Source organism: Phalangium opilio, unplaced genomic scaffold, assembly GCF_054372755.1.
Source record: "Phalangium opilio isolate 3A_F unplaced genomic scaffold, DU_Popi_V2 ptg000052l_1, whole genome shotgun sequence".
NCBI classification, from domain to species: Eukaryota; Metazoa; Arthropoda; class Arachnida; order Opiliones; family Phalangiidae; genus Phalangium; species Phalangium opilio.
The window spans coordinates 251,678-275,956 of NW_028324171.1; the positions used below are offsets into that span (position 1 = coordinate 251,678).

Consider the following 24,279-nt stretch of genomic DNA (forward strand, 5'->3'; position numbering starts at 1 on the left):
CTTTAACGGCGATTTTCCAATGAAATAAGTAATGACTGCACACTATTTTGTTAACTAATAGTCCTCATTTATTATAATTTTGGCTCAAAGTGCTTTAATTGACACGCTTTTAAAAAGTTTTATTAATTGTGATTGTATGAATGTAACACTTGATGGATGAAGTTCTGTTTGATACGATGCCACTTAACGCGAGCCAACCAATGAACAATGGTTTCTAACCAAATAGACTATTGTGAGTAAATCAAAAATAGTAAAAAATTTCCTAGAATGCTGCTAGTATTTTTCTTTTATTTCAACAAAATACTTCCATCAGTTTGGTGGAGAAAATTCTCCGTTAGCGTTAACATAGTTTTCTTGGCGTAATGATCCTAAAATTTAACCGAAAAAATACTGTTGTTTTGAAACCTGTATAAGTGACTATAGATAGAGCGAAAAAAACACCAAAAGCTGGCAGTACTTTATGGCGTTCAACCTGAATACCCGAGCATGGGGACAGCAATTTTACCCCTCCAGTATAAATGGTCTCTCCTCCAAGGTTTGGGACCAAAACAATCGTAATAATAAATTATCAAATTCAATCCTCCAAGGTTTAGGACGAAAACGGTCGTAAAAACAAATTATCAATTCAAACTATGAAATCGGAATAATTAGTGTTCACAACGAGTTCCATATTAATTCAACAATTAATAAACAAAAGAAAAAAAATTATTTTGTTTGACGTTTTTAAAAACTTGAAATATTTATTCCCTAAGCCTTGATGTACTGAAGTTATCAGGCAAGTTATGGTAAATACATGGAATGTACTATTTACTTATCAACAGGTATAATCATTCAAGGGTCTATTAAACATAGGTTTGCGATTAAGACAAAAATATAAGGTAAAAAACATCATGAAAATTAAAATAAAATTTGCACTTGTAGTTTTTCTGTTGATAGTACAGCATTTCAACTAGAAAAACCGTTAGGAACTCAGAAGTGTAATGAAGTATATCATATTTACAATTCATAAAAAAACAAATTTAAGTTAAACATTTTTTTTTGCTATTATCTAAAGCTGGACCGGCACCATATATGCCTGCGCCCGCTTCACCCACTCCAGCACCGGCTTCTACCACCACTGCACCAGCTTTGTGACCCTGTTCAGTCACACCCACTTCACCCAGGGCTGATTTATTGGCATTAAGGGCCAAATTAGCCACAGATGTGGTCAAAGCCACTACATTTACGTCAGTTAAGTCGGCGAAGAGCTCTGACTCTTTTTCTTGCAATTGCTATTTCCTGGCTCCACCATGGTACGGCCCGATATTCAATTTTTAAACCTAAAGGTGTCTGAGCACGCCAAGGGAAGCTTACGCATAAATATATCTATGGCGACTTCTAAATCTACTTTATTGGCGCTAAGTACATTAAAACCCTCAAAACGTTCCCTGATTGTCTCCACGAAGAGGGGCCAATCGGCATATTTCGTAGCGTAATTAAAGGGGATAGAATTATTTTTTCTTATGAAGCTTAAATGAAATCTTATATATCTATGGTTGCTGCAGGATGCTTCATCCAGGACTTCCCAGTCTTGGAGAACATCCAGAAGCGAGTCAGAAATTAACGTGATATCTATCCAGCTTTCCCCATTGGAGATCGAGAACGAAGCTATGGACTCATTATTATTGCAGACGTGTATACCCAAGGTGCTACAGGAATCAATGACTGAGTCGCCCCTATCATCAGTTCGCGGCGAACCCCAGATAGTGTGTTTCGCGTTAAAGTCCCCACAAACTATGGCGTTGGGGTGGGTCAATGCTAATCGGTAAAAGCGCAATTCTGTCAGAATAGGTATTACATCCTGCAAGGGGGAGCGTAAAGGGAAACCATAATAAACATTTCAGCTGCGCAGCGTACTGGGTCTCGTGCCTGGCGCGACCGTTTCGGTTGGCAACTCACAGCCAACTCAGAAATGGCACGGACTAGGGGAATCCGACAGTCTAATTAAAACAAAGCATTGCGATGGCCGTTGATCGGTGTTGACGCAATGTGATTTCTGCCCAGTGCTCTGAATGTCAAAGTGAAGAAATTCAACCAAGCGCGGGTAAACGGCGGGAGTAACTATGACTCTCTTAACTACGGGAGTCATAAGTCACGCTTTTTCGCGCTCCGTAGTTTTTCAAATAAATTTGAGTTTTATCGCGATCGCGACCGGGTTTTTTTGTTATTCGTGTACGTTTAGGTTTCGCGAAGTGTGTTTGAGTGTTTTCGGTCTCGTCGGTCAAGTGGTCCTCTCGGGTCCTCTTTTCGTGGACGTTTTTGTCAAATTGCTCGCCAGAACACCACTTTCGGCTAGTTCCCCTTCAAACATCTCTTCTTCGCAAAGTTACAAATGTCCGCGTGATACGTCTTTCGGAGGTCAAATTCCCCGCATTGTCGTCTATCCAACGAGATCTTCCGCATGGCTCTACCATCTACAGTTCGTTTGCAATTTTAATTTTAGTGATGGACATCTTCGAACTTTTGGACAATTTAATTATTTTTAAGGTTTGAATTTTAGGCTTAGTGTTTTTGAAAACGTGTTTTTATTTCCTCACGCTGTTTCTCGTGCTTGTTCGGATTTATTTTTATTGACCATTACGTAATACTTTTACTACATTACGTAATTTAAATTTAATTTTCCTAAAATCTTATTGGTCGAATATTGAAAAGCCCATAACTCGAAAACTATTGGTCCTAGCGACTTTTAGGCAATTTTCGGCCCCACTTCCAAACCCACATCTCCGGAGAAAGGCGTCTTTCTGTTGGTGTGACGTCATTTTTTGAAAACCCATAAAAAAATATATTGCTTACCTTTTTTCGAATTTTTGGCTGTTGTTCGAGATTTTTAGAGTGACCATTAGGGTTAGCTTTGTTTGCTTCTTGGTTTGACCGTTTGGTCCAATGTCGGTTCAGCGAATGTTGTACAAATGGTTTTTTATGATGCGTAAATTTTTAGGGATGGGTTAACATTTTACTTTTCCGGAAGCTAGGAATTAATTTCCAGTAGTGCCAACCCGTTAGCTTCTTGTTATTTTTTTTTAAGGGCAATGGCCATACGGGGTCCTTTGTGACTACCAAAACCCGTAAATTTTAACAATCTTGATTAATTCATTTTGATGACTGTTGTCGCTCTGTGAATGGCGGGTATAATTTACATATCCAGTTAGCGACTCCGTTAATTGCCCTAAATGCTCAAATCAGTTTCGCGATCATCTGACTTGACGTTCTCATCTAAACATACACGGTTCCGCCGATGTTACATACCTTTGCCAATTTTGCTCGCGTGTGTTCCGGTCCATCCACGCAGTCGCCGCCCATTCATCGCGGTGCCAGAGCTTACCAGGGCCTAGCTTGCCACAACCTCCTGCGCCCACCACAATCGCTGTCTGCCCTCATTGCCCGACAACGAAGACCTGCAAAACATTCGCTGGTTTACAAGTGCACATTCGTCGTGCCCATCCTACCATCTACTTTCGCGACAATGTGGTCCGACCCTCGAACCGTTGGAGTGAGGAGCAAACATTATTGTTGGCTAGAGCCGAAGTCGAACTTTTCGGTTCCCGTTGCATTAATACAGTACTACATGCACGGTTCCCTAATTTTACCCACGCAGCTATAAAAAGCAAACGCAAACAACTTGTTTATAAAGACCTAGTAAATTCTCTATTCGACGCACATGCCAGTCAACGACTCACACAGATCAACGTCCCCGGTCGGAGGTTTACGACAACTTCAAATTCGCGCTCCCCTTCACCGGCGCGGTCTCTCGAAACTACAGCCGTGTCTGACGTGATTCCTCCATCTTCTCGCAAATACCTGCATCACACGACCGGAATCCCTTGGCGCCAACCTTCATCCCGGCGGTTCCGGAACCTGATTTGGCCTTCGGGGATTATTTTAGAATGGTCGTGGAAAAATTTCCAAATGAACAGAAAATTCAATCTCTAGTTGGTCTGGCGTCGAAGATGGATGGATCTGCCATTGACATTATGGACCAAATCATAACAGGCATTCCGCGCAAGAACAAGAGGGCTACGAACCGCCCTTCACCGAGGGAACGTGCTGGCAAACGTCAGAAGCGTCGCTTCGCTAAACGTGCGAAGTATAAACTTCATCAGACTCTCTTTCGTCGCGATAAAAAGCGTTTAGCGTCTGAAATCTTTGACGCCCAACCAGAACTGTCCGCTACACCAACTGAGTCGGATATTCGCGATGTATTTGGGGGCTTATTCTCATCGCCCTCACCGCCTGACTCGTCGCCATTTACCAAGAAATTTATAAAGATTCCTACCTTCTACCCTATTACGATCGCTGAGCTAGCGTCCTGTTCCCGTGGCCGTAAAGACAGCGCCCCAGGTCCCGACGGCCGTCTACTATCGGACCTACGTCGTTTTGACCCAGAGTTGTTATGTTTACTCTTTAACGTTGCGCTGTTTTTGGGAGTAACTCCGACCGTCTTTAGGGTTTCGCGAACAGCCCTTATTCCGAAGAAAGGCAATCTATCTTTAGCAACCAATTGGCGCCTAATAACCGTCTCCAGCGTGGTACAGAGGCTATTCCATCTAATCCTCTCGAAACGTCTCATGGACGCTCTACCTCTAAATCCAGCGCAACAAGGTTTTCTACCTGTCGACGGTCTTCGTGCGAATACGGCTATTCTGGACCATGTCGTGAAGGACTGAAGGAATCAGGGGTCTGTCTCTTGTCTCCCTAGATGTGGCGAAAGCATACGATGGGGTATCCCATAACTCCCTAAGACGGGCTCTTCAACGCCTGCGCCTCGAAACGCGCATGATAACATACATCCTCAGTAGCTACGAGGCGTGCTCAACGACGATTTCTTGCGGTCCTTTAAGGGTGGCCGACATCCCTGTCACCCGGGATGTCAAGCAGGGCGACCCCATGTCTCCAATTCTCTTCAATGCCGTCATGGACGACATGCTTCCCGACTGTATTGGTGCGTCTATAGGGCGAAGTCTAGTCCATGCTCTGGGTGTTGCGGATGGCACAACGCTTATAGCAAGCTCAGAGAATGGTATGCGGGAGTTACTGAAAATCATGACCTCATTTTTTGCCAGTCGATCGCTACATCTCAATGCGTCCAAGTCCCGATCTCTAATATGGCGCAAGGATGGCAAACGGAAGAAGCTTATATTGGTCATGGACCCCATTTATTCCATAGAGAACGCGATGATCCCTACGGTGACCTTCGACCATTTACTGACTTATCTGGGCCTTGTCATCACCCCACATGGCGTTGGATTTGCCGACTTTTCGCAATACCAAAGGGGTCTGGATGCCCAAGGACGCTCTGGCCTGAAACCCAGCCAAAAGCTACACATGTTGCAGTTTTACCTACTGCCACGATTTATACATCTGTTGACCATGAGCCACTTCACTGTCGGGTCACTGACGGCGTTTGATCGTTTGACGAAGTCTTTCGTGAGGCGTACCTTGGCCCTCCCGCACTACTCACCCGTGGCTTTCTTTTTTGCTTCGGCTAAAGATGGTGGCCTCGGCCTCATGTCAGCAAGATACTCGATACCGCTACATTCCTTTAACCGCCTTTTCAATCTACAGAGAAGCGTTGCCCCAGCGGTTAAAGCGTACTGCCACCTCCCATCTTACGCCAAAACTTTGCAACGCCTCACTACACTAATGTCACCAATGGAGCCACAAAAATCGGATGTTTCTGATTATTGGCGAGTCTCATTAGAGGCTACCGTCTACGGGGCTGGGCTGAATTCCGGTCACCAACGAGTATCCCACGCGTGGGTTCATCGTCCTGAAATAGTTTCGAAGGGGTTTATGTTTCAAAAACTGATCTAGACGAAGTTAAACCTCTTACCGCTCCATCAAATCGCGGTGAGCGTCTATGCCGCAATGGCTGTGGTCGTATAGAGACTCTTTCGCACATTTCGCAGCAATGCCCTCGTTCCCACACGGCTCGAATCGCCCGTCACGACAAACTCGTTTCTTACCTTTGTGATCATGGCCGCAAGAGGGGCTTTACGGTCCATAGAGAACCCCGCCTGGTCTGCACTGACGGTAACGTTCGGAAACCGGACTTAATCTTCCTTCGCGAAAACGAACTAATTGTGGTGGACGTTACCTTTCCTTGGGAGACGCAACGGCCTCTGGAATGGCATTACCAGCAAAAGCAACGGTAGTTACGATGCATTTAGTACTTTTGTAGCTTTAAAGCTCGGTTTCATTTTGATATTTCAAGGATGTTTTTTAATATTATTAATTGAAATGGCTGTTTATATATTACTTAAGCTATACTACATCTGTATGTAGAAAAATCCTTGGTTTTGTTATTTCATGAAGAAAATTAAGGCATGGATTGTGTCGGGTAAATCAAGTTTGATCCGCAATAGGCTTAGTGAACCAATGAGTAAATAATTGAGACCTGAGGTGGAGTAAACTTTGGGTTTTGATTATCGTGTCTGTAATGAAGGGACATTAACGGTTCAGAGTGAGCCGAAAGTTAAATTAGTGTTCGTACGGGGACCCCGACCCCGACCCTGAAAACCGGGGATCCCCGACTTTTTCCCCCGACCCCGACCCCGGTACCTAACATGTAAAATGTAGTCGGGGTTTTTTTCGGGGTTAGATTTTGGTTAGGTTATTTTTATCAAATTATTTTTTGTCCTGCGCCAAAAACAATCATCTCCTTCGTCTCAAATAAGTGCTCCGCTTCTCCTTTATGAAAAAAAAGGGCAAGGGGTAACTAACAACAAACAAAATACAGTAAAAACAGTCACCAAAATTCCAAAGTTCACCATCCTCCCTCTTGTAGATCGGCGGCCCTCCCGCGTCTTTTGTAATGGCAGTGGTCTTTCGTGGGAATCGTAGCTGCGTAGCTCGGAAAGTCGGAATTTATTGGGCTTTTTTACAGTTCGAATTTGTATATTAATAAAGCTTCTTTCCAAATACCCAGAAATTTAACGATTTTTTTCATCATTTTTACAAAAATATTCAGCTTGCGATGTCTTACCCCGACCCCGACCCCGACCCCGACTTGTTTTTTTCGGGGATAACCTGCCCCGACCCCGACCCCGATTAAATTTTTACCCCGTACGAACACTAAGTTAAATACACGTTTAAATAATCAGATTTAGATTTTATAATAGAAGAAAGCATCATGGGAGCAATTTGATCAGTGAAAGGGCTAATCGTTATCGGGTTATAGCTTTGAAAGTTTCATTCTTGTTATGGTGCGCATTGGCTTTCAATGCGTCGAAAGAGGGGGGGTAAAAGGCTTGGCTGGAGTGTTCTCGCTTCGAGCTTACGGTGTGCGCGCGCACCTTTCTCTGCCCTTTTATTGGTTGAAATACAGTGAACCGGATATTAGGAGGGAAATATAACAAATAAATAAAGAAGAAAAGCGAGAACACCAAAAATGCTTTGCCAAAGCCGCTAGCTTCAACTCCCTCTCTTTCTACCCTCTTTGGTGCGTCTAACCACAAGTAATTTTTGGTATATTAACGTTAACACTCATGTTGACAAAATAAGAATATCGTTGAGGTGAAACGAGACAGTAGTCTTTATACTGAAAACCAGTTGTAAATGTAGCTATGAGAATATAAGGTTAACAGTTGAGGCGTAGACAATTGGGCCTTTACGAACACATAAAGGTTATATCTCTCCAAAATTTATACACTTCATTTCCTGTTCTTTTCCCCATTGACTGATTTCCATGTGTCCAAGATTTATCCTTATTGGATATAAAATTTCGTCTGCTTTACTGTATATTCGCTATTCTTGGAATACTGCTTTAATAATTCGTAAATTTTTACTTCAAAAAAGAGAAATAATTCTATATCTAGGTTAATAAGTTTGTCTAAGTAGTCCTCTTGACTCGGAGAGGTAATATTTTGGTTTTCCCAACTTGTAAATGTTTTGGCATTGTCGCTGTAAACGACACTAGGCACCCCCCTTCTCGCTATCATTCTTTTGAATGCTAATAAAAAATCCACCGTGGGCAAAGATGGCACCAATTCCAGGTGTATCGCTCGGGACACGGCACATGTTATCAAACAGATATAAACCTTCTTTGTCGTTTTTCCATCCTTAACTAACATAGGGCCGGCAAAATCAATCCCAATAATAGTAAATGGTGCGCACTGGTCTAACCTGTCATGGGGTAAAGGCGCTATTGGAGTGTCACCTGGTTTTACGCTAACCCTTCTGCAAATTAAGCAATTTTTAACTATGGTTTTAGCCGACTGTCTGCCAGCTGGGATCCAGTATTTCTCTCGAAGCTGGGTGATGGTATCATTTACACCTGCATGCTTAACCTGTCTAAGACTTCTTAACATGAGGAGTTTTCCAAATCTTTCCCCTTTGTCCATTAGAATGGGGTGTTTTTCTGTATAGGGCATATCTGATTCTTGTAATCGACCCCCAAACATATTTTCCCGTGTTCATTAAGAATAGGCCTGAGAGAGGCATATTTCGAGCTCATTTCAACATGCTGTCCTAATTTTAAATTCCTAAGCTCAGGCGTATAAATTTGGCTTTGAATAGAATTTACCCATTTAATTTCCGCTAATTTCATTTCTTCAGCTGTAATAGGTCAAGCTAAATTTTCGGAATTTTGGTTTGTTTTTATTTTTACGAATCTGATTACGTAAGCCGTGATTCTCAGAAGTTTATCTAGGGATTCGTGGGTGTTAAGATCCATAATATTTTGGAGACCCCTTTTATCTGCAACTTGCACCGTTAACGTGATTTTACGTCTTTCTTTTCCTACTAAATCCGAATCTATTTCCACTAGATCGTGCTTTGGCCAGTTAACTTCTGGTTCCATCAACCACGTGGGTCCTTTCCACCACAAATCTGAATTTATTAATTTTCCAGCCCGTGTACCACGAGTTGGCAGATCTGCCGGATTTTGAATCCCCGGGCAATGAAACCATAAGTTTGAATCAGACAATTGTTGAATTTCTTTTACGCGATTCGCTACGTATGGCTTCCAGTTTAAAGGATTTCCTTGAACCCAGACTTTGGCTACTGTGGAATCTGTCCACCAAATAACTCTTTCCAATTTGGAACCAAATGTGTTCTTAACATAATTAGTGAGGCGCGCCCCGATGAGACACCCTGTCAATTCTTGTCTTGGGAGGCTTAGGTCCTCTTTACCTTCTTTGTTTCGTTTAAGGTCCTTGAGCGGAGCCACTCTAGCCTTTGCAGCTACAAGGGATGTCCCGATTTTTCCCGCGCTTGTCTCATACCTAACGTACACCGTCGCAGCGTACGCCTTAAGGCTAGCGTCACAAAAGCAGTGGAGCTCTAATTTTACTATGTCACCCTCATTTTCCCAAAAATAATATCTGTTTACACTAATTTTGCTTAAAGCTGGCAATTCGAATACCCAAGTTTCAAATTCAGTTGCCAACGGTTCAGGAAGTTCTTTATCCCATTCTAGTCTTTCTTCCCATACTTTCTGGATGACAAATTACGCTCTAATAGTGAACGGAGCCAACAATCCGATACATGCATACCTCAAGAAATTATTATTTTTAGTTTTTAAAATTTAATAGCTACGGAAACTACTTCAAGTATCATAACCGCGAGGCTCCGACGAGAATCGAACTCATAATCTCCTGTTTACTAAACAGGCACTTTAACCTCTAAGCCACGAGGCCCTTGCATTGAAGCGATATGAATTAGTGTTCGTACGGGGACCCCGACCCCGACCCTGAAAACCGGGGATCCCCGACTTTTTCCACCGACCCCGACCCCGGTACCTAACATGTAAAATGTAGTCGGGGTTTTTTTCGGGGTTAGATTTTGGTTAGGTTATTTTTATCAAATTATTTTTTGTCCTGCGCCAAAAACAATCATCTCATTCGTCTCAAATAAGTGCTCCGCTTCTCCTTTATGAAAAAAAAGGGCAAGGGGTAACTAACAACAAACAAAATACAGTAAAAACAGTCACCAAAATTCCAAAGTTCACCATCCTCCCTCTTGTAGATCGGCGGCCCTCCCGCGTCTTTTGTAATGGCAGTGGTCTTTCGTGGGAATCGTAGCTGCGTAGCTCGGAAAGTCGGAATTTATTGGGCTTTTTTACAGTTCGAATTTACATATTAATAAAGCTTCTTTCCAAACACCCAGAAATTTAACGATTTTTTTCATCATTTTTACAAAAATATTCAGCTTGCGATGTCTTACCCCGACCCCGACCCCGACCCCGACTTGTTTTTTTCGGGGATAACCTGCCCCGACCCCGACCCCGATTAAATTTTTACCCCGTACGAACACTAATATGAATGCTGAATATTTCAGTAATTTTCCTAATTAACTCGTTTGTAGTTTTACCCTATTGTTCGCATATATGCATATCTCAAGAAATTATTATTTTTAGTTTTTCAAAATTTAATAGCTACGGAAACTACTTCAAGTATCATAACCGCGAGGCTCCGACGAGAATCGAACTCATATTCTCCTGTTTACTAAACAGGCGCTTTAATCTCTAAGCCACGAGGCCCTTGCATTGAAGCGATATGAATGCTGAATATTTCAGTAATTTTCCTAATTAACTCGTTCGTAGTTTTACACTACGGTTCGCATATATGCATATCTCAAGAAATTATTATTTTTAGTTTTTCAAAATTTAATAGCTACGAAAACTAGTTCAAGTATCATAACAGCTACGCTCCGACGAGAATCGAACTCATTATCTCCTGTTTACTAGACAGGCGCTTTAACCACTAAGCCACGGAGCCCTTCCTTTGAAGCGATATGAATGCTGAATATTTCAGTAATTTTCCTAATTAACTCGTTCGTAGTTTTACACTATGGTTCGCATACATGCATACCTCAAGAAATTATTATTTTTAGGTTTTCAAAGTTTAATAGCAACGGAAACTAGTTCAAGTATCATAACAGTGAGGCTGCGACGAGAATCGAACTCATAATCTCCTGTTTACTAAACAGGCGCTTTAACCTCTAAGCCACGAGGCCCTTGCATTGAAGCGATATGAATGCTGAATATTTCAGTAATTTTCTTAATTAGCTCGTTTGTAGTTTTACCCTATTGTTCGCATACATGCATACTTCAAGAAATTATTATTTTTAGTTTTTCAAAATTTAATAGCTACGGAAACTACTTCAAGTATCATAACCGCGAGGCTCCGACGAGAATCGAACTCATATTCTCCTGTTTACTAAACAGGCGCTTTAATCTCTAAGCCACGAGGCCCTTGCATTGAAGCGATATGAATGCTGAATATTTCAGTAATTTTCCTAATTAACTCGTTTGTAGTTTTACCCTATTGTTCGCATATATGCATACCTCAAGAAATTATTATTTTTAGTTTTTCAAAATTTAATAAATACGGAAACTACTTCAAGTATCATAACCGCGAGGCTCCGACGAGAATCGAACTCATGATCTTCTGTTTACTAGACAGGCGCTTTAACCACTAAGCCACGGAGCCCTTGCTGTGAAGCGATATGAATGCTGAATATTTCAGTAATTTTCCTAATTAACTCGTTCGTAGTTTTACACTACGGTTCGCATATATGCATATCTCAAGAAATTATTATTTTTAGTTTTTCAAAATTTAATAGCTACGAAAACTAGTTCAAGTGTCATAACAGCTACGATCCGACGAGAATCGAACTCATGATCTCCTGTTTACTTGACAGGCGCCTTAACCACTAAGCAACGGAGCCCTTGCTTTGAAGCGATATGAATGCTGAGTATTTCAGTAATTTTCCTAATTAACTCGTTTGTAGTTTTACCATATTGTTCGCATACATGCATACCTCAAGAAATTATTATTTTTAGTTTTTCAAAATTTAATAAATACGGAAACTAGTTCAAGTATCATAACAGCGAGGCTCCGACGAGAATCGAACTCATGATCTCCTGTTTACTAGACAGGCGCTTTAACCACTAAGCCACGGAGCCCTTGCTGTGAAGCGATATGAATGCTGAATATTTCAGTAATTTTCCTAATTAACTCGTTTGTAGTTTTACCCTATTGTTCGCATATATGCATATCTCAAGAAATTATTATTTTTAGTTTTTCAAAATTTAATAGCTACGAAAACTAGTTCAAGTATAATAACAGCTAGGCTCCGACGAGAGTCGAACTCATGATCTCCTGTTTACTAGACAGGCGCTTTAACCAACGTTAACGCTTTTACGTTAAATCGAACGAAGAAGAGTATATGGATCTTGCCGAGACAAAGCTTAAAGTCAAAGCTAGAATTCTTCACGAAGACGGAACGGTACTCGAACCTAACGAGGTTAACGTTGATACCAAGCATAGATCTTTCCAAGGCATTTGTACCGGATTACACGCACTCGATCCTACTTGGTGTAACTCGACAATTTCTCTCTGCATTTTTGGATTCAAAACATCACAGAGACGCATTCTATCTCGGCAATAAGAGAGAGGAAATTGACACGAAGTTGTTGTCAGTAAAACTTCCTAAATTTATAAACAGAACTCCACGCTCTCTCTCAACTCTTAAACACTGGAAAGCCTCAGAATATCGAACTTTTCTGCTATTTTACGGCCTTCCTATGTTGAAAGGCTCATTGCCAAACAAATTCCTGAAACATCTTGCACTTTTATGTCGAGCGATTTATTTACCAGTTCAGAGCGAAATTACGAGTGAGGACATTAATCTGGCAGAATTGCTTTTAAGGACGTTTGTATCTTGGGTTTCTGATCTCGATAGAAACGGTTTTCACACTTTCAATGTCCACCAGCTTCTTCATTTACCTCACACAGTTCGAAATTGGGGACCACTTTTGGTAACATTTGCCTTTAATTTTAAAGATAATAACCAAAGAATTAAAAGATCTTTTCATGGCACACAAGAAATTAAAAAATAAATAATGAAATACTTGCACGCGCACAACCTGCCAGTAGGCTTTTTTTATGCACAATACCCATTCATTCATTCAAATAATATTTTAACCCAATTTGATACTATTTCCCTTGATCAAATATTTTTTCCCTATTTAATATTATTTCATTTGATCAAAAATTTCCAATCCCAATTTGACACTTTGCCACTTGATCAAATAATATTTTATCTCAATTTGATACTATTTCACTTGAAAAAATTATATTTTATCCCTATTTGATACTATTTCACTTGATAAAATAATTTTTTATGCCTATTTGATACCATTTCACTTGATAAAATAATATTTTATCTCTATTTTATACTATTTCACTTGATTAACGAAATTTTTCTCGGAATTCTTGTTTCTGAAGCAAGTCTTGATCGGAGCTCCAAATTTTGATCAAGACATTTTCGTAAGGGAGGATTATGGGGATTTCTTTTTTTTCTTCAAAATTCATCACTTGCCAATTATTAAATTATCTTTTAAAGTCACTTGCCAATTATTAAATTATCTTTTAAAGTTCAGTTATCTGCCCTTATTATCAAATTAAAAATAAAAATATCATTTCTCCACCAGTTAATTAAGGTCGAAGGAACTTACTACATACGTGTCTGTTTTGAAGGCAATTTACCTGTGATAAAAAATGTATGGTAATGTTATACAAATGGCTAGCGACATCTAGCAGAATTCATTCCTTAACATAGGGGCCTAAGAAATTTATGCTGTATCTGTTTATGGATGAGTTATTTTATTTTTGAATGACATTAGAGTTTAAGCCACGGATGAAAACCGTTCGTCGGACGTGAACCCGAATGTTCACCCCTTATTGCTCAATTTTACCCGACCGTGCGAGTTTTAAGCGCGTCCAAAACGTTACGACGGGGAGAGGGGTAATAGTAGAAACGTAGGAGGAACCGTTCGGGTGCGGCCTTGACGTACCACTTGGCATGAATTGTTTGCTTCTATAAACGTTTGTGCTCAATGGTTCATTTGCTTAAAGAGTTTTAACCGACCGCCGTTGAAAACTAGAAGGCAGATTGGCTAGCGGGGAGGGTATGCGAGGGGTTGGGGAGTGGCTTTTGAACCCTTTAATGAATTTTTAACAGCAGTGTCAGAGATCGTCTCACACGTTCGCGTCTGACATACGTTTTAATCAATGATATAAAGTTTAATGTCTCATACAGTGGGGAACTTTTCATATCAAATGTCCGTGAAATCTCTTCTCTGTTTAAAGATATTTATTTCATTTATTTGGTTCTGGAAAAGTAAGGAAGCCAGTGCGGATTGTGGCGTACACCGAAAAAGTAAAAAATATATCGTCTAAGATTATAAATGTGCCAGTAAACTAAAGTGGTAGATATATTTAATAGTTTTTCAACATCTCAGTGCACACGTAGTTATTTTACACCTATTGCTTTTTTAAATTGGCTTTAATTATTTCACAAAATTTATTTTCTACTTGTTGCTATTATCACCAAAAAACTGATTCAAGCTTATTGTTTTGAAGTCTGTGGAGGTTCAAGAAATAATAACGTTCCCAAGGAAGAGATAACTTGAAACTTAACAAAATGTATTAAAAACAACCCCTTCAGTTTTGTCCCATTGTTAGATTAACATAGATTTCACTAATAGCTTTAGGTTATGGTTAAGCCTGCGAGCTTCTTGTTAAAAGTATATATTATGTTGATTACGAAGGGTAAAACTGTTTAATCCGCCTGCCGCCACTACCAAGGCGCTGGTGGTTTTTCAAATTATAAAATGAAATTCTACAGTGTAGAGTGTACTCTTGCCGAAAAAAAAACCTGAAGAGGTCCTTAAGAATGCTTAAGGTATTCTTCAAGATCTCTTGAGGTGTAATTTTTAGCAAGGATATGTTGGCTGTGAGCAAGTCCCTTTAGGATAATCATGAATTTTACACTGCTAAAGAAATAAATGCTTTGTTAAAAGGAAGCTCTAATTTAAAAGGGGATTTTCATAAATAAAAATGTTCGTTAAATGTACTTTAATAGTTTAAAAACGAAATTTTGAAACTTTCATTAAGATATGATATCACTTTTAAATGTTTTGATATCTGACGTATATCTTGCACGCTTGTAAGGGACTAACATTTGCATATTGTATTTTATTCAATTTAAAAAAACATATTGAAATGAATAAATTCTTTTCATAAATACATAAAGTTTATGAATCACATTTCATTTTAACCTTCGCAAAGAGGCACTATATTTTGTACAAGGAATCTGTGTGATAGTATAATAGTTTTGTTCAGGCGGACTTGATGTAGTAGGAAAATCCACAGTCGTATGAATACAGAATGTTAACCCTCGTAGAAAAAAGTAGTAGTACTCAGTTTCACACTAAACACGACTATAGTGATTGAGCAAAAGTACCTGACAGGTGGAAAGCGTAGGTCATATCGGACGTGACTTCATAGTTTAGTAATTTTTTACATCTTAAATATTGCAGGGCAAATGCAGGCCATAAAGTTCTGCAACATACCACCGAGTGACTCCCTCAATTCGGAACAAATGAGGGAATTTGTTACTTTGATTATGAAGTCTTATCGTGAGTACTATTACAATACTAAAACTCATCCTCCTGCCCCCGGATAAGGACAAATGGGAGAAGTTTTTACAACACAGATTCAGTCTAACGGGATACATTTTATACCGGTGGACAGAACTTAAATAACGTAACAAAACATTGTCGTTGTAAAATTGTTTCATCCGCTAGCGCCATTGGGAAAAACTGTAATTTTAAACTAGTCACGGGCTTAACAACCCTTCTAATATCCACTTTTTCATATTTGACACTGTGAATCACGGGTAAACTATTTCACACCTCGTATTATATATTTTTATGCACTTTGAAGTGAAACATAAATGAGAAGTATTTATTTTCCAAACCGATTTCAATAAAAATAAAGGGCTACTACATTGCATGGGCGGAAGACAAATGTTTGGGTAACGATATATCCACGTCAGTGTGTATAGGCTTGAGACTGCAGAAGTATACCACCTTCCATGGTTTTAGATTTTTTCTCGATTCTAATTCAACATATTTGTTCATGATAGGATCATAACGTTTCTTTTATTAAGAGGAAAAACCAGAATGGCCGCATGATGATGATCCTTTTGCATCGATAAACAATAAATGTTAGTATAAAATATTTAGGCCTAAAAATAAATTTTCATGTTCAAGACCACGTTGCAAAAATAAGCTGATTCCAGTTTTATGTGTAAAGTCAAAAGTAGGTGGAAACTGCCTAAAAACCGCTAAAAGGAAGGAACATCTTTAAACATAAAAGTGAGTACAAAGTCATTTAAATTTTTGTATGCGAATTTGCACGCAACATATGATAAACATTGTGAGAGACAAAAGAAACATGAACTGTAACAATCCACCTTTGAATCCAAGTTTTAAACTCCCTTTAATAATAAAAGGATATATTATACCCTTCATTAATATTGGTTCACATCCTTTCTCATCAAGTAAAAATTAGGGCGAAATATGCTATATTAACATAAATGTTCGTAAGAATCCTTAAAAAGGCCTGTCAGTCTTTGGTAAATTTCTATAGTAAATATTTTGGAATTTTTGAGAATTTCACCTCGGGAATTGCTTTGGAAGAGCTTTGTTAAGAATTATTCAGAATTTTCATGGGAATTGTTGGGATACATTTTTTTGGGTGGCTTCTTATTTGATCACCTGCTGTTGGTCGCTTCTCATATCTGGGATTTTATCACCTGCCGTTGGTGGCTTCTAAAATCTTGGATTTGATCACCTGCCGTTGGGGGCTTCGAGTATCTGTGATTTGATCACCTGCCGTTGGGGAATTCTAATATCTGAGATTTGATCACCTGCCGTTGGGGGCTTCTAGTATCTAGGATTTGATCACCTGCCGTTGAGGGCTTCTAATATTTGAGATTTGATCACGTGCCATTGGTGGCTTCTAATATCTGGGATTTGTTTACCTGCCGTTGGGGGCTTCTAATATCTGGCATTTGATCACCTGCCGTTGGTGGCTTCTAATATATAGGATTCGATTGTTGGAACTCATAAAGTTCCAATAAAGAAAATTTCATTATCTTTATATTTTCGTTAAATGTTTATTTTATTTTGTAATAAATTTTGCTTACTTTCATAACACCTTTAAAACTAGTACTTTAACAGCCCTTTAAAAATTGTACCTTAGAAAGTAAAAGTGTCAAACTTGATTTATAATGCACTAAACTTTTACCAAGAAAAATCTCTATAGAAAGAAAATTGTTAAAACCCCTTCCTAAGTTCATAGGGGACAGGAAAACGGGGCACTATGGCGCCACAAAGAGAGATTAGCATCTAGCATTACAATAAGAGGGAGAGGACCAAACTCCCCAAAATACTCAGAACGTGAAAAGACTTGTATCAGAAAGGACGTTCACGCGAAGCTCTGTATAAGGAGTTAATAATAAGAAAAGAGTTTATAAAAATTTTGAAGTTTAAAAATATTTTGAATAAAACTGATTGTTTAAATCATCCTGGTCTCATCTAATTATAAAATGGTGCCGAAACCCGGGATCTAATTGCCGTGTATAAGCGGGATCCAATTAACGAACAATTAAGAAATGAAGAAATTTTGAATACCGGAACAATATAGTGTATAAGCTATATCGCTGGTGTATTAAGATCGAAAATAGTCTATATCTATATAAATCAAAGTCCTGACTGACTGACTGACTGACTGACAGACTGACTGATAATCAACGCCCAGCTCAAACCGCTTGCCCTAGAAGGCTGAAAATTTGCAGGAACGATACTCATAAGTAGTAGGCGCATACTAAGAAAGATTTTTTCAATCCGCCGCCATCTTAAAAAATGGCGCCCAAAAATGTAAAAAATCTTCTCTATGCAGCAAAGTACGCGCGTTTCAACCGATTTCGCAAATATTTAGTACAGGTTTCCTTTAACCTATAGACGGGCTGAATGGTCTTTCGGGTTCTTTTTGTTGCCATCTTTTTAAATGGCGGCAAGAAATTAAAAAAAAACCTTTTTTATGGAATAATGTCCGCGTGAAAAGTAATAAAAAATGTCCCGACGGGCCGAGTGCCTTCGCTCCTAGGGTGCTACAAAAATATTAGTCATCAGTAAAATCTACCCATTCTTTATGTCATTTTGATGGAAGTTCTTATTACACGCGAGCGACGCCGCGGGCAACAGCTAGTCGTGTATAAGCGATTAAATATATTGGAAAGACAAAGTTATAAAGAAGGAATTAAGAAGAGATCAAGGAAATAGAATTATCGCAGTTTATAATGGCGGAGTATGAAGAAAAGACAGAAAGAACGGGAGAAGAAAGTAATGAAGACGATGAAGTCAGTTCTGAAAGCAGTTTCGAAATGACACCTGCAGAAAAATTAGAAAAGGCAAAAGCCATGAGAACCGCCACGAGACGAAAATTAACCAATTTGCTAAAACGGATTCACAGTGAGACGCAGAAAGCAGAAATGAATCTAGTAGCATTAAAGATCATGAAGGTCAAATTAAACGAGCACGAATCAATTATAAGAAAATTGGATAGAAACATATATCGACTTCTCCCAACATCTTCAATCGAAAAGGAAATAGACTCTCGCGAAAAATGCGAGGAAGATATGGTTACCGCTAAAGTGACTCTACAACATTATATAAGCATCATGCAAGAAAAAGCTACAAAAGTACCGTCAGCTTATAGAATTCCTGAATTGATCGAAAACATCCGAGTCCCTGAATCGAGAGATATAATGGAAGAATCATCAGAATCTTGTACAAATCCCAAAGAGACGACATCGACAGAAGCAGCCCAGAATCCACTAATCATAACTTCACCTTTCATCCCTGGAACAAGAATCTCAAGTAGTTCGTTTCAACTACCTGCAGTTTCACCACAAGCGTTCATTACAACTAGTGCGGGAATAGACTCCACAGACTTTAATTTCTACAGTACAAACTGTACCTAGTGTTATATCAACGAACCCGCCGCTAGTGTCGTTATCAAATATAATACCACCACAAATGGGAGGTATTGGACAAGGAATGGGAACAGGAACGCTACCTTATCAGGCAAACCAGCCTATATATCCGCAAGTACCTTTCTCGTACTATATGCCACAGCCTGTCGCGCAAAACTTTAACATGTCATTGCCAAAATTAGAAATAGAGAAATATAATGGAGAAATAACTAAATGGACAGACTTTTGGTCTCAATTTGAAAACGCGATTCATAATAATAATTCGATACCTAAGAGTGTAAAATTCAATTATTTAAAATCCTATTTACAAGGCGAAGCTGCATCCGCGGTTACCGGAATGTCATTTTCAGACGCGAATTATGATACTGCTATAGGTAGATTACACGAGAGATTCGGTAATAAGACTGACCTTGTCACAGCGCATATCAAGAAACGTACGCACTTACAACCTATTGCAAAGTCAAGCGATCTGAAAGCTTATAGACACTTTTTTGACGTATGTGAAATGGAAGTAAGAGGTCTCCAGGCTCTTGGAGTAAGAGCATCGGAAAAATATGGAACTATTCTTTGTCCCATACTGTTAGGGAAGCTCCCAGACGACATAAACGTCGAATTTAATAGAATAAGAAATGTACAGCAAGAATTAGACGCGGAAGAGTTATTAGAGTTTATAAGAAAAGATTTACAAAGTAGGGAAAGAGCCCATTTTTATAAAATGAAAAGCTCGGGAGACACGCTCCATTCGTCACAAGTTCAAAACTTCAGTTGAACAAACACAAATAGTAGAACGAATTACAGCGCTAGTAAATCCTACCAAAAGGATAATAAACCCTCGTACACTTCATCAGCAGCTTTGATAACGGGAATGACCACTCAAAATAGCGGATTTTGCTTATTTTGTCAGCGATATAATCATAAGTCGGAAGCATGCAAAAGCATAACGAAAGTCGAAGAAAGAAAAAACATTTTAAAGAAATTAGGAAGATGTTACATTTGTATTGTAGCGGGTCATTTAGCGAAAAATTGCGAATCTCAGATCAAATGTAAACAATGTAATGGAAGACACCACGCAGCTGTGTGTGCACAAGGGAAAAAACGAGAAAGCAAAAGGGGAGTTGAAGAGAATAAGGTAGAAGAAACGTCTCCAAAGGAAATAAGTAGTAACTCCGTAGTTCCTACAGATAAGAAAGAAACTGCTGTTTTACTTCAAACAGCTCGCGCTCAGCTTAAAGGGTACAGAGACAGGGCAGAAGAAGTTAGAGTTTTGATTGATAGCGGTAGTCAAACGTCATTCATCAGAGAGGATATTTCGAGAAAATTAGAATTACATTTAATAGAAGAAGTTACATTGAAATTGCACGTTTTTGGGGCAAAAGAACCGACGATTTTCACTAGAAGAAAAGTAAAAATCACTTTGAAAAGTTTAATTGATGATCGAGAATTGGAAATGGAAGTTATAAAAACCCCAAACATCAATACCGCAAAATTTGAATCTCCAGGAGAAAATTGCCGCAAAGAGTTGAATGAATTGGGATTAGTATTAGCAGATAGAGGGTTAGAAGAAGAAAATTATAACGAAGAAATTCAAGTACTGATTGGATCAGATTTATATTGGCAAGTCATTACTGGAAAAATCCAGAGATTAAATTCCAAATTAGTAGCACTTGAAAGTATATTCGGTTGGATAATTCAAGGACGTGTAGAAGTATCAAGCCTTGGCACATGCGTTTCCTTAATTGGGAGTTCTCCTATAACCATGAATTACGAAGAAAATGTCAGTAATGATGGACAATTAACAAACCAATTAAAAGAATTTTGGGAATTAGAATCACTTGGTATTTCGGATAAAGATATCATCGAAAAATCTGAATTAAGGAAATTATCTTTAAAAGAATTTGAAGAACACATTAGTTACGACAAGGAAAGATACACCGTGAAGCTTCCATGGAAAAGGAACAAAGAAGAATTGTCCAATAATTACCATACGGCTTTAAGAAGATTAATATATCTAGCCCACAAATTTGAAGACAATGAAGCATTTTATCAAGAATATAGCAAAGTTATAAAAGGATACCTTGAGGAAGGAATTATAGAGAAAGTTCCAGCTGAAGAGTTGAATAGAAAAGAACAGGTATTTTACCTGCCCCATTCGGGGGTCGAGAAAAACGAAAGAGTAACGACAAAGCTACGCGTCGTAGTAGATGGATCATCAAAAGAAAAAGGAAAATTATCATTGAACGAATGCCTTAATACTGGATCGAATTTGAACCCAGATCTACTGGACATTTTAATAAAATTTCGGGCAAATAAAATAGCATTCACTGCAGACGTAGAAAAAGCGTTTTTACAAATAAATATTCATCCTGACGACAGAAATGCCTTACGGTTTCTTTGGTTTGAAGAACCGAAAAGCTTTAAAGAACCTTTGAAAATAATAAAATTGAGATTTGCACGTTTAGCCTTCGGACTCAATTCAAGTCCACACATATTAGCAGCGACAATACGAACGCACATCAAAAAGTATCAAGAAACTTATACAGAAGCGTGTCAAATGATCTATGATGAAATGTACGTAGATGATCTTGAATCAGGCGCAGAGAATGAACAAAAGGCGTTACAATTATGTTTAGAAGCAAAAGAAATACTGTCAACAGCTGGAATGAATTTAAGAAAATGGCACTCTAATTCGCAAATCTTAAAGAATGAATGGATCAAATTGGGTTGGATTGAAAATTTATCAGAAAATGAAAACCCTAATACTACGGTGCTAGGATTAGTATGGAATACTGAGTTAGACTTTCTTTCGTTTCAAACGGAAAAAGTATTAGTTAATCTTGAATCGACGAATCTTACGAAAAGAGGAATTCTTAAACTGTCAGCCAGAATTTATGATCCGTTAGGATTTATAAGTCCGTTTACGATCAAATTGAAATTGTTATTTCAAGAACTTTGGATTTTAGGCTTAGAATGGGATGAACCCTTGACGAAACAACTAGCGACTAGATTTAAATCTATCTGCATGGATTTACCGTACATTCAAGAAATTACGATTCCTCGTTATATCAATGAAGAAAACAGAGAAGAAAATATTATAGAAACTCAGTTGCACTGCTTTACAGACGCCAGCAAGAAGGCCTTTGGAGCGGTTGTTTATGCCAGACACTTGACAGAAGAAGGCAACGTTTCCATATCCCTTTTATGTTCAAAAACGAAAGTTGCGCCAATAAAAGAGGTAAAATTACCCAAACTGGAACTCCTAGGAGCATTGATAGGAACAAGATTAGCGTTAAGAGTCAAAAAATTCTTCCCTGAAGCAACGTTAAACTTTTGGTGTGATAACACAGCCACCTTGAATTGGATAAAAGGAGACTCACATAGGTGGGTTCCCTTTGTAGCCAATAGAGTAAAAGAAATTCAAGCATCAACAGAACCAGAAAACTGGAAATATTGTAAGGGTTTCGAAAATCCTGCAGACTGTTTAACGCGAGGGGAAACTTTAGAAAAACTTAAACAAAAAGAAACTTGGTGGAAAGGTCCCTACTGGCTTAAGACACCCAAAGAACAATGGCCATCCAACAACCTCTTAACGAATGATGAAAATACAGAAAAGATTTTAGACGATTCACTCAGATCACAATTTAGAAAAACTATACAGAATTTAAGTGCGACAAAATTAATTTTACAACCGGTACTTAAAATTGAAAATTTCGAAAATATTAATCGACTGATTCGAGTAACTGGATGGATTAAGAGATTTGCTTTCAATTGCAAAAATAAAAATAAATTGACAGGATCGTTATCGACCAAAGAACTAATTGAAAGTGAAAATTATTGGACAAGAGTAATACAAGAACAAGAATTCAAAGAAGATATAGAAACATTACGAAGAAAAGAAAAACTGCCTAGAGAGTCAAAGATAGCAGATCTGAACCCATTTCTAGATGATCAAGAAATATTAAGAGTAGGAGGGAGATTACACAACACGGAATTTACTTATGAAGAGAAACATCCGATTATACTCCCTAACCCAAATTATTATACGAACTTACAAATAAGAAGAGCGCATTTATTAACCTTACACTCTGGAGTATCAGATACACTTACTCAAGTGAGAGAACAATTTTGGATTAACAAAGGTCGTCAACTAACTAAGAAAATCATCAAGCTTTGTTTAATTTGTAAGAAATGGAAAATTAAACCAAAAACAGAAGAAACAGCGCCTCTACCAAGAGATCGAGTTTTCACGTCTCAAGTCTTTGAAATAACTGGCATAGACTTTGCAGGCCCAATATTCGTGAAAGAAAAACAAGAAAAAGTTAAATCTTATATTGCACTCTATGCATGCGCTACTACCCGAGCAATCCACCTGGAAATAGTATCGAATTTGCCCACCGAGTGTTTTTTTGCTTTCTCTGAGGAGATTTATTTCGAGAAGAGGCATTCCGTCAATTATTTATACTGTCAATGCACTAACATTTAAAAAAGTGGAAAAAGAATTGAATTCTCTTTGGAAAAATTTAGATAAAGGGAAAGTAAAAGATTACTTGGGAGATAGGAGAATCAAGTGGATATATATTGTGGAGAAAGCCCTTTGGTACGGAGGGTGGTGGGAGCGCTTAGTGGGCTTAGTCAAAGTCATTCTTAGAAAAATATTGGGAAATTCATTCTTGATCTTTGAAGAACTTTTAACAGTTATTACCGAAGTGGAAGCGGTCTTAAATTCGCGGCCGTTAACTTACGTCAATGATGATGTAGGGGAACCCTACCCCCTTACACCCGCGCACTTTTTAGTAGGAAATCGACTAACAACCCTACCGTCTCGACAATTTAAATCAAATCAGAATAAAACTACGAAAGGAGAAGACTTGAGAAGAAGATACAAATATAGAGAATGTTTAATTGACAAATTTTGGAACAAGTGGAAGAAAGAATATTTGTTGCATTTATCATCCGCGCATAAAGTAAAAGGCAGCCAAGTTGACAACGAATTAAAAGAAGGCGATGTAGTTTTAGTTAAGGACGAAAATCAACCAAGACAACTATGGCGAATCGCGCGTGTAAAAGAAACGTTTCGCGGACGCGATGGAAAAATGAGATCATGTGTAGTAAAATTACCACACGGTTCTACCATACGTAGAGCTATTAATTTACTTTGTCCACTTGAAATATAAGTTTTATAAGTTTAATACCATGAGCAAGCAACGCTAGCTCTTTGGCGGGGGAGGATGTTGGAACTCATAAAGTTCCAATAAAGAAAATTTCATTATCTTTATATTTTCGTTAAATGTTTATTTTATTTTGTAATAAATTTTGCTTACTTTCATAACACCTTTAAAACTAGTACTTTAACAGCCCTTTTAAAATTGTACCTTAGAAAGTAAAAGTGTCAAT

The 24,279-nt window shown here is 38.6% G+C and overlaps 3 protein-coding genes and 2 non-coding genes across 5 annotated transcripts; 1 reads left to right on the top strand and 4 right to left on the bottom strand.

Annotated features, from left to right (window-relative positions):
• Positions 1-7,236: 7,236 nt before the first annotated feature.
• LOC149673355 (uncharacterized) lies at positions 7,237-8,438 on the bottom strand. The gene is made up of 2 exons (XM_089840062.1): positions 7,916-8,438; positions 7,237-7,337 (listed from the first exon to the last, which is right to left on the bottom strand). The coding sequence occupies exons 1-2, from the start codon at positions 8,436-8,438 to the stop codon at positions 7,237-7,239; spliced, it is 624 nt and encodes a 207-aa protein (XP_089696188.1).
• A 164-nt stretch (positions 8,439-8,602) lies between these two features.
• Positions 8,603-12,413, bottom strand: LOC149673356 (uncharacterized). Its single transcript, XM_089840063.1, has 2 exons — positions 12,354-12,413; positions 8,603-9,472 (listed from the first exon to the last, which is right to left on the bottom strand). Exons 1-2 carry the CDS (start codon positions 12,411-12,413, stop codon positions 8,603-8,605), a joined length of 930 nt encoding a protein of 309 aa, XP_089696189.1.
• TRNAT-AGU (transfer RNA threonine (anticodon AGU)) lies at positions 11,396-11,468 on the bottom strand. The gene has a single exon. It is a non-coding gene; the product is annotated as a tRNA-Thr (tRNA).
• Positions 11,872-11,944, bottom strand: TRNAT-AGU (transfer RNA threonine (anticodon AGU)). Its single transcript has one exon. It is a non-coding gene; the product is annotated as a tRNA-Thr (tRNA).
• Positions 12,414-18,192: 5,779 nt separating the features above from the next.
• LOC149673359 (uncharacterized) lies at positions 18,193-24,059 on the top strand. Its single transcript, XM_089840064.1, has 4 exons — positions 18,193-18,772; positions 18,861-19,577; positions 19,737-23,348; positions 23,410-24,059. The coding sequence occupies exons 1-4, from the start codon at positions 18,193-18,195 to the stop codon at positions 24,057-24,059; spliced, it is 5,559 nt and encodes a 1,852-aa protein (XP_089696190.1).
• Positions 24,060-24,279: the final 220 nt, after the last annotated feature.